The sequence below is a fragment of the Panicum hallii genome, chromosome 7 (assembly GCF_002211085.1).
Source record: "Panicum hallii strain FIL2 chromosome 7, PHallii_v3.1, whole genome shotgun sequence".
In the NCBI taxonomy this organism is placed as follows: domain Eukaryota; kingdom Viridiplantae; phylum Streptophyta; class Magnoliopsida; order Poales; family Poaceae; genus Panicum; species Panicum hallii.
The window spans coordinates 46,281,011-46,291,301 of record NC_038048.1 but is presented as its reverse complement, the minus strand read 5'-3'; the positions used below and the strand labels follow the sequence as shown (position 1 = coordinate 46,291,301).

Sequence of the window (10,291 nt, the reverse complement as noted above, 5' to 3'; positions counted from 1 at the left end):
GCACGCCAGTGTCTCGGATGGGACTATGGGAGCGATCTGATCCTCCCGTCCGGCGACCAACTCTTGCTGGCTGCGGCGGCGGAGTGGAGTCTAGACGCAGGTGCGCTGCCGCGGCAGACCAGTGTCCGCCGTTCGAGCAAGGCCCAAGCGCCCAACCTCCACGGTTGGCATGTCGGCGGCGGCATGCCAGTGCCACCCGATTTAGCGATGATTTTTTGGGTCAAATTTGACGATGATTTGACGTGTCACCGACTGCCATTTGTGTGTGTGGATCAGCATCAGCTTACGAACTCGTGTTCTCTATGTGCCTTGTGACGTCGTTGCTCAGGACCTACCAGTGAGATGCAATCATGCAAGGGCAGAGGCAAAGCAACAGGAGCAACAGCAGAGCCTATTTTACAGAGACGGAACGGATGGTACAATCCCATGATAAAACACACAAGATTAAGAACACCATTTACTACACGAGGATAAGGTCATGGACGAACGCGATCGGATTTCGGATGTCCTACGGTTTGGGGTGCCTGTGCTTGGGCTTGGGCGTCGGTGGAGAGCCGGCATGCATGGCCACCCCGCTGTAGTCCGCGCTGTAGATCAGCCCATCCTTGGCGTCGTCACCATGATCCACCGTCCAACCGGCCGTCGTCTCCGCAGGCTTCTCCACCTCCATAGCCATTCCCTGCAGATCATGGACAGATCATGAACCGTCAAGTTCCTTCCTGTACATTGCTGAAGATGTAAAGTGGACAGAAAAATTGATGGGAAGAGGAAAGCAGACTGCTGCTAGATTCAGGCTTCAGTCACTGATGAATTTTTCTTTGTAGATAAGATAATCGACTGAACTTCAACAGGTTCTAGGGGATGTATGAAGTATGAACTGACCTCATGCTGCTGCATGTGCTTGGTTTGATGCTGGTGATGGTATCCTAACTGGCCAAGGTCTCTGCCTTTCCGGCCTAGAACTTGTGCTTGATGCCTGCCGAGGGAGGGCATAAGAGAAGATGAAGAAGCACCTGCGAGAGTGGCTAGAAGAAGGCTTGAGACAAGAACAACACAGAGTAGCTTCGTCATGCTAGTGTATTGGCAATGGTGGTAGTGACTGGTGATGGAGGGGGCTTAACAAGAGAAGAGCAGGCTCCCTCCATGGCTTCCTTGGGTATAAATTGGTGACGGTTGCAGGGCCAAAATGCAGAATGGTGTCTGGATTTTGGCACATTTGCAAACCAGACCTTTTTGGCCACTCGCAAGGAGAGCTAGTTCGTGAAAATAAAGTTAGATGTAAGCAGGATTACCATCTAAGCACCACTTGGCAAACATGACAAAACTGAGGCCCTCTTAGCATAATGAGCTGCTGTTTGTGGACCATTACGTCACATGTGAGTGAGTAAGCAATTGTTTAGGAGTGTGCAACAATTATTAGGTAGGGGCACGGGCAACCCCAAAGTTTGGCGATTTGCTGTAGGCCTTTTTTTTTCTCTTCCTGCTCTTGCGAGATCTTTACTAAATGTGACAAACTGAAGAGGGCCCATACCACGTTAAAAAAAACAAACTGAAGAGGGCCCATCACCCAAGCAACGCACCGCAGGCAGCCCACAGATGCTGCTGCTTGATCATTCGACTGACCTGATCGATGTTGTCTGTCGTCTGCACTACCGTTTACCGGCCTGATGGGACAGGCATGGCCTCACCGTGACCCCCATGCCTCAGGGTTCTTCTCATGCCGATGTGCGATGTTGTGGTTATGGGTGGATGCAGGCATCATGCCTGTCTGCGTGTGAGATTCCTTGTCTTCTGTATTACCATGCTGCGTGCATCTTACAGTGTCAAGATTACAGACCCTATTCCGATACAAGAGAAACAATGACTCAGTTGCAAAAGACAAACATTTTTTTCGAAAGAGCAAAAAGAAAAGACAAATATTCAGATCAACGAAGCGATGGCCCCCCAAGACTGAAGTTTGAGCTAATTTTGCAGGACCAGGCTGATAACCAACAGCTAACCACTCTGATTTGGTCAGTGTCTAGCGCTGAGAAGGCAATTCCAAACGTGTACCTTTCTGTGGGGAAGTTGCGCAGATTCGCTGTATGCTTGGCGCTTTGTGCGTTCCATGTTAGCCTGTATTCTAAAGCCGAGGCATCTCATTAAATTTTGCTTCCTGATTAGAGCCTGGTGTTAGCTAGAATTGGGGGGCTCGAGACGAGGAGGTCAAGCTCGGGGAGGTTTCTTTTTTCAGACCTGTCGTTGTCTCCTTGTTAAGCTGTTGGTCACGGAGATGGGCTCGGCTTGGAGTACCGGCATGCGAGCTAAAAAAACAAGCCAGCGACCAATGGTGATGCTGTCTCTTGTGGATGTGTGCTACCGGTAGCAGACTCGCAGCCCTGATTCATTTATCGTTTCTGTTTTCCAATCCATTGTTGCTCTTGATCAGAGTTATCAGTTGGTTTCACAACGGAAATGAGCTCTGATTGGAATGCTTGTCTGCCAACAGAAACTGAGCCAACGGCCAGTGTGTGTGATGGTCAGTACCAATCATGCGTGCTTGATTTGGGGGATGCTCTCTGGTGGTCATATTCTTATCCACTGTGCGTGCATTTGAACACTGGTGGTGGTCGTGCGGTTGTAATGCAAAATCGTGAGAGTTTACTCGAAGGGTAGTCGTCTAGTACGTGGAGCGTCCGTCTGAACGGAACAGAGCCAGGCGGCAGCAACTGACGTGGATGCGCCACATTTGATTTTAATGTGGGGGGAAAAAGCCTATCCGGCGAGCAGATTCTCTTGTCTCATCCTGTGGACACACACACACAGTGTCGTGCTTGCTATGCACCTCTCTGCTCCTGGAGCACGTTTGACTTGCTTTTTGACCAGTGAAAAAGCATTTGGTCCTAGCTGCTGAAGGGCGGGCCGGGAGCGTTTGCTGCTTGCTGCTCGGCTCGGATCGTCTGCCTTGGGCACTCGGCCCATCCTGGACTCGAACCGCCAGCCCGCGACAGGGAGCGCGCCGCGCGCTGCCGAACCCGTCGGAACAGCGGGAATCTTGCCGCCCCGCGCGCGCGTCGCGCTCTGTTGGCGCCGCCGCGTGCCGCGCCTGCAGGGCTCGGGCCAGGCGGCCGGCGTCGTCGCCCTCGCCCGCCTCCGCGCCGCGCGGCGCCGCATCGCAGCAGCGCGGTCAACCGAAATTCGTGTACAGCCGCGCGCGACCGATCCCGACGAGGTCTACGCGCTGGCGTCAGTCTCCCGTCAGCGCTCTCGCCTCGCGCGCGCCGGCACCTGGCGCTTCCGCACGCGGGGATTGTGCCGCGGTCGCCGCTGGCCGGCCAGGGTCCACTTTCCAGGGGGGCCGTAGGACGAGACAACTTGCCAAGGGGAGCACGCGTTTGGGCGATGCCGTGGTGGCCGGTGACGAACACTAGCAGAAGTGCAGAACTGTTTTGGAACATGGACAGGAAAGTCGTCGCGTGCACACGGTCGGAACTCGGGCGGAAGTGCAGACAGACGGGCCTGGCAAAAAGTCAAAGACGAGGGAGCGGTGGTGTCCCGTCCCGTCCCTCAGTGCGTCGTTGACCAACACGTACGCGGGACGATCGGCCTCCGTACGCGCCGAAAGGGCGCCATACCCATACGTGGCGACGAGCGATACCGTATCCTAGCCAGGTAGGCTGGCGTCATGATTGTACACGCCTGCCGCTACCGTGTCAACGATTCAGCGCCCGGGAGAAAGAAAATCAGATGGTACGAAAAATGCCTCAAAAAAGAGAGAAAAAGGGCGCAGTGAAACAGCACGTGAAAACAGCAGGTAGTGGAACCCGATCCCAACGTGGGCCTCCAAAGATGAATGGTGTCAGCTCCAGCCCATGAGGGAAGGCCGCACACGTAGACGTCCGCACCCACCCGCACAGCTCAGCTAGCAAACAATTCCAGAGCACCCTCGCCACCGCCAGTCGCCAGAATTGTTTGTTGTGGACGCAATCCCTGCCTGGCCCTGCGTTCGATCCCGACCGTCTTTTCCGCGGGCGCGAGGTGACGACCAGAGCTGCTTCGTCTTCTTCCTCCCTCACTGTTGCTGCCGTTACGTGGATGCCGGGCAACATGCATGTAGGCCCCTCGATTCGCTCGGTCGCCGTGGCTGCCCTACCCCACGGTCGGTGCGTCGCTTTTCCGCGCCCCCGTCTCCGTCCCCATCATTCGTTCGCGCGCCATCACGGTGGTGGGATCACGACCGCGAGCTCCACCTGCGGCTCAGCTGCAGCCTGCACAGGGCCGGGAGAGGGAGAGGGAGAGAGACAGCGCCATGATCGACCTGGCTATCACGACCGGTAGAGCAAGTGGCGGTGCGCGGCTGTGCGTGTTGCGTCCGATTCTCCCCGAACTTGTTCCTGGCTGCTACAAAACGTCAAAGCTGCGTCCACGCTGAGATCCTTTTTTTTTGTGCTAGTACAAAACAAAACAATTTAGTACTAACGGAAGTTTCTGATACGGTCCGTGTGCCAGGTGGGCCTTCGGGGATCATTTGCAGGCCCAGCAAGTTTTCGGTTGACCCGGCCCAGTATGTTTCAACCAAGCAACGTGTTTATTTCCTCCGATCAACTTTATTACTACTGGCAGCCACTATAAAACCGTTCTGGCAAAAGGTGTCGCGGACATCTGTATCTATCTCTGGTGACGCTATAAACAATGCCAGACCCCTGCTCACCTGAATGTCTTAGATTTTGTACTCCACGTCCGTTAATGTGCGCATCCAATCGTCCTGATTAACTCCTGAGCACACGGACAGCAAAGGACAACCGGGTACAAGACAAGCAAATAGATTAGCTCTAGATTTACGTATATTAATTGCGCACAACTCCATCCGTATCGAAACGTGGAGCACTAATGTTTTGTTCAAAGTCAAACTTCCTTCCCACTTTATCCCAAAAAGAAATTTTTTAATTTTGATTAATTTTATTAGAAATGCATAGTACCAACAACATGAAATCAATTTTGTTAAATATACCAAAACACATTTATTTAGTACTATCTCTGTTCCAGATTACAATTCATTTTGACTTTATTAGATACATAATTTTTGCTATGTATCTGGACACAGTGTACATCTAGATGCATAGAAAAATATATGTATCTAGAAAAGCCAAAATTAATTGTAATTTGGGATGGAGATAGTATTAGAGATGATAATATATTATTTTTTGTCCAAGTTAGAGAAATGTCAAAGTTACAGCAGTTACTTGCACTAGTACAGAACAGTACATACATCCACCCTCTTTAATTCCGGCCGGGGTTGGGATCGGGACTAATGAAAGCATTACCCGGGTCCAACGGCTAGGGGGACGGGGACCTTTAGTCCCGGTTGGAGCCACCAACCGGGACTAAAAGTTCCTCTTTAGTCCCGGATGATGACACCAACTGGAACTAAAGAATCACCTTTTAGTCCCGCATATAGTCCCGGTTGATGTTACTAAACGGGACTAAAGGGTTCTTCATGGGTCAGTTTGAAAGGAAGCATCCCATCTAGAGTCACATAAGCTGTGTAGGTGGGGTGATAAGGAACTGTATGCGAGGCAGGAGATCTTGAATTCGATTCCTGCGGATCGCAGGATTGATTGTGCTTGCCAATTATTTTTTTAGCGTTGCCGAACTCTTAGTAGGCCAAGGCCTTTAGTTTCAGATTGGCCGTTCCGGTTGGGAAATCATGACTACAGGGGATTTCTCAACCTGGACTAATGACATATTCTGTACTAGTGTTGGATAAAAAGAGAGCGAGGGAAAGGGTTGATTAAAATCTGGCCATTCGAGTTAAGCATCGCCATAACTAAAGGTGAGCCTTTAACCAAAAGATTTGCTAGGCCAGGGCCCAACGTAAATCAAAGCAAGCAGAATGAGTGGCGGTACTACCATAATTTGGCAACCAGCAGCGGCCGGCAGAACTATCATACCACTGCTGCTGCGGGTTTCTCTGCTAGTAATACTCGTCGATCATGGCTAAACCCCCTAGGTTCGTGTATCTGGGGCCTTGATGTCCTTCAAAAGGATCAGCAGAGTGTGGCGACCAGAGTCATGGCTCATTATCCAGTACGGATCGGACATGATTAGAAATTCTGAGCCCCATGTTTTATCCAGATTGATGTCGCGGATTAGCTGAAGATGCGTCGCTACAGCTCAACGGTACTAGCTGTAGCAGGACATGACGTGTAAGTGATCTTGTTGAACCACTACTGGATCGGAGTCAACGGATCAAGCCACAGAATGAACTCCAACATAAAAATGTTGCTCCACTTAGTCCGATCCACTAGCTACCACCAGTCCACTACCATTTTGTAGGATCAGGCAAGCTAATAGCAGCACAAGCCTATCTACTATCTAGCAAGCTGCTAGTCTGACCTAGCTCGACTCCGACCCACTGACATGCATGCATGGGCAGCTAGCGTGGCTAGACGATGAACCTAGTACTTGCTGGAGAGACGACGCCCTACGAATTTCCATCTGTACACTGTACAACTGTACAGCAAGTGCCAAGTACAGGAGGAGACCCTGCACTGCGCCATCAGTGTAGCTGTGCCCAAGAGTCGTAGGGCCCATCGGCCAGAGCTCTATGTCTCGGTCTGCGTGGGGGTGGTTGGCGACGACATGTCCTTGCTCCCCATCTGGCGAGTGTGTCACGTACAGCCCGATCCATAGAGATGGCTAGAGAGAGAGAGAGGTGTACGCTGCAGGAACAACCCGGAGGAGGAGGAGAGGGAAGATGGTTTTCCTTCCTCGAGCTCCCTCTCTTCCTCTCTCTTGTCGCTCTCGGCTCGTGCAACCCTTCCTCTCGGCTCCCATCTTTTGCTCACCCTTTCTTTCTTGTCCCCTTATGCTTGCTTACTTGTTGCTAAGTTCCATCCAGTGCTCCTTGTATATCCAGCTAGCATCTCACTACCCTTTCTCGGAGCTCTATGTTTGCTTCGAGTTCTTGCTCGATCAGTTGCTCTACCTCTACACTCCACACATACTCTCTCCTGTCCATACTTGATCCATGCATGCATGTATTCCCCCCCCCCCCCCCTTCTCTCTCTCCCCTCGATCGTCGTCAACCCTACAAGCAAGCAAAACTTGTACGAGAAGCAAAATACTACTAACCGGGCGGCGGGCCGTGGTCGTAACGTAAACCCTGCAGATAGATGTTCATCCCCCCCCCCCTCTCTCTCTCTCTCTATCCTTGTCTCCATTTATGAGCCATGATGCTGCATGCCTGTATGGTGTGTATTTATTGGCGATCGTCTAAAAGGGCAGGGGCATGGACGCTGCGGCGACTACTACGGGGCAGCCTGCAGCAGGGGGGCGCTCTCGAAAGGGGTCTTGACCGCGCGGATCACCAGCTCGTTCTGCCTGCGCGCAACGCAAGTTATGGCGCGCACTCGAGACTCTGCCTGACCAAATGGAACTACAGTTGCCGCATTGACTGACTTGGCTACGCTCCTCGCTCCCTTCAAATAATACAGGACTCGTCGACGACGAAGCTGCTGCTGCAATGCAACCACCATGAGCGCGTACAACAACACTGTTCAGGCACCTGACCTGCAAGCGTCGCATGCATCTCCATTGGCCTTTTCCAGCGAGCGATCACATTAACCTAAGTACTAGCAGATTGCAGGAGAAAATTGGGGTAACTAGCTTGTTGTGACATGGAGTACTGCGTGCATGGTTGTTGCGGTTTCACCGTGGTGTCAAGCTAAAGGAAAACGTGGGTGGATGAAGCTAGGTAGCTTTCCGAAGCAAATAATCCACGGTCCTTGCATTGTGGGGGGACGGGGGGGGGGGGGGGTGGGGGCGGGGGACAGCAACGAAGCGCGGCCGGGTGTGTGTCACTCTGTGCGTTGGGCCCCTGCTCACCAAACTTTCCATCTCCTCCGCACCTTTTTGCTCTGTGCAAAGTGGCCTGGGTGTGGGCGTTTCCTGCTCTCTCTCTCTCTCTCTCTCTCTCTCTCTCTCTCTCTCTCTCTCTCTCTCTCTCTCTCTCTCTCTCTCTCTCTCTCTCTTCCCCACGGCTGGGCTGGGGGGTGCTGAGACGGACAGTGGCAGGGAGGCGCAGAGAATTGAAGATCCTTCAATGCGGTTTGGTGGCATCCCCCCACTGGCCCCTAGCTGCCCTCTGCGCCTTGCCCCTCCGGCCTCCCTCTCTCTCGCTGCGCATGTGGAGCCCCGCGCATGGGGCGACGGGCGGGCGCGCACCCCACACCGGCCGCCTCCCCACCTACATAAAACCCCTTTGCAGTTTTGCAGCAGCGAGAACCTCCAGCTACCTGCAGCTCCGAGCCTTTACCCGCTTTGACTCCACTCTACCACTCCAGTGTTGCCCGTCTAGCCGCTGCATCCGGGCTCCGGCTCCCCCGGCCTCTTCCCCAACGCCCCTAGCTAGCTCGATCCGCACGTTAAAGACCTTCGCTTGCTTTCTCGTCAAGCCTTCAGCGCCGCGCCGCAGCGTCATCGGTCGTCGCCGTAGCTGTCGGCCGGCCCTGATCTTGCGCGTGCCGTGTGCGGCGGCATGAGGGCGAGGCGGTGGTCTCGCGCGGCGCTGGTCGCGTGCTTAGTGCTCCTCGCGGCCGCGTGCGCCGCCGAGTCGCGCGCGGTGCCCGGCGGCAGCGGCAAGGCGGCCGCGGCCGCTGACGGCGGGAGGCCGAGCGCGTTCGACGTCGTGGTCGTCGGCCTCGTCAGCATCGGGCTTGGACGGCGGTGGCGCGCCGGCGGCGGCGACGAGCTGGTCGACGAGGACAAGCGCCGCGTGCCCACGGGGCCCAACCCGCTGCACAACAGATGAGCACCGTTCCTCGCTACAGTAGCTTCTTATTAAGCTGCAGCCATTTCTACTGCGCGTGTCGTGGGCTCGTGGCTTGGCCGGCCGGCCGGCGCGGCGTCCATTGCTGCCATCACCGGGGCGCGCGAGCTGATCTCGCTCGCGTGGGCCCGTGCATGGCGAGGTGGAGGAGAAGAATGAGAAGGAGAAGAGAGGAGCGTGTAGTATTACTATTCCCTTCTGCTTCCCTTTCTTCTCCTTTTCCCTGCTTTTTTTTTCTTTTCTGGATTTCTTGTGGCTCTTTTTTCCCCTTGTATTGATTCGCTTGCCAAATGAACAGCAAGGCTATTCTGTTGATTGAAAGAGATAGAGATATGAGTATAGTGTTTCTTGTTTGATCTCTTGTATATAAATTATCGTTATCGATCCCATATTTTTGTTTGCATCTCCAGGCCGCTGAAAAGGTTTGAATTTTGAGCAACTTTCACTTCTATTTCTTCCATTTGATCTATGTATAAACGAGGTGGACTGTTAGCAGCACATCCGTGTGGAAAAAGTCAATTGTTTTGGCTAGAAAAAAAGGGGTCATATACAAAACCTCGTGGACTTCCTTTTCTTTTTGGTACATAGCAAGATTGTGGATTGCGTAATACGATATCGTGAGTACTGACACCAAGAAGGGAATCGATTGGAGGGAGTCTTCTCGATCAAGAGATCAAGAGAAAGGTGATCCTTTTTTTCCCTTTTCAAAAGGTGGAGGTGAAGTGGTGAACACATTGATCGACCACCTCCAATGGTAATTAATGCTCTTCCAGATTTTCAGCAAAAACTTGTTTTTTTCGTAGTTATTTGATATTAACCAATTGCAGCCAGCATCCCACTTCTTTTTTCAGGCTACTCCTTTCTTTTTTGTTTCTCAATAAAAGATCAACTTCTTAAAAAAAAAGATCATCTGAGATCTAACATTCCATGCATGTACATTCTAGTCAAATAAAAAAATCCATAAAAATCTGTCTCTCCTTTTCTTATGCGTGTCGCATGAAAAGAGTCCCGACAGATGGGAATGTGAAACTCAAAAAGAAAGAAAGAAAAAGTTGAATTTTTTTCCCAAATCTTGCCAGTTCTGGTGGTACATGTAAGATTGCCAAGTTACTTTTTACTTTCACAGACAATAATTTTTGGGGACCCAAATTTGCAATGGTCCAAAGAAATAATAATTCTACTCACAAGCGAGCAGTTTTTTCCCCTTGCAAGCAACATTCATGCCCAATTCACCCACAGGTCACACTTTCATGCTTTACAGCCACTTATACTGAGCATTGTAAGTTAAAATGCCCTAATTGCAATATTGAGATGTGTAATAAATTGGAAAAATATGTATGTAAATTGATAGAATAAAACTTGAGCAGGCGATTTTCAACTTTGAACTCTTTGTTTTTTTGGAAGAAGCTAGCAGGTGTGCTGTCCGATCGTTGAGAAGGAGAAGCATGTCGCTCAAAAACAATAAAGAGAGAAGCATGAGGA

At 51.9% G+C, this 10,291-nt stretch overlaps 2 protein-coding genes across 2 annotated transcripts; one reads left to right on the top strand and one right to left on the bottom strand.

Moving 5' to 3' along the window:
* Positions 1 to 375: 375 nt before the first annotated feature.
* LOC112899797 lies at positions 376 to 1,127 on the bottom strand. Its single transcript, XM_025968405.1, has 2 exons — positions 883 to 1,127; positions 376 to 679 (listed from the first exon to the last, which is right to left on the bottom strand). Exons 1-2 carry the CDS (start codon positions 1,069 to 1,071, stop codon positions 509 to 511), a joined length of 360 nt encoding a protein of 119 aa, XP_025824190.1. The 5' UTR covers positions 1,072 to 1,127; the 3' UTR covers positions 376 to 508.
* Positions 1,128 to 8,040: 6,913 nt separating this feature from the next.
* On the top strand, positions 8,041 to 9,168 carry LOC112901308. The gene has a single exon (XM_025970191.1). The coding sequence runs from the start codon at positions 8,519 to 8,521 to the stop codon at positions 8,789 to 8,791; it is 273 nt and encodes a 90-aa protein (XP_025825976.1). The 5' UTR covers positions 8,041 to 8,518; the 3' UTR covers positions 8,792 to 9,168.
* Positions 9,169 to 10,291: the final 1,123 nt, after the last annotated feature.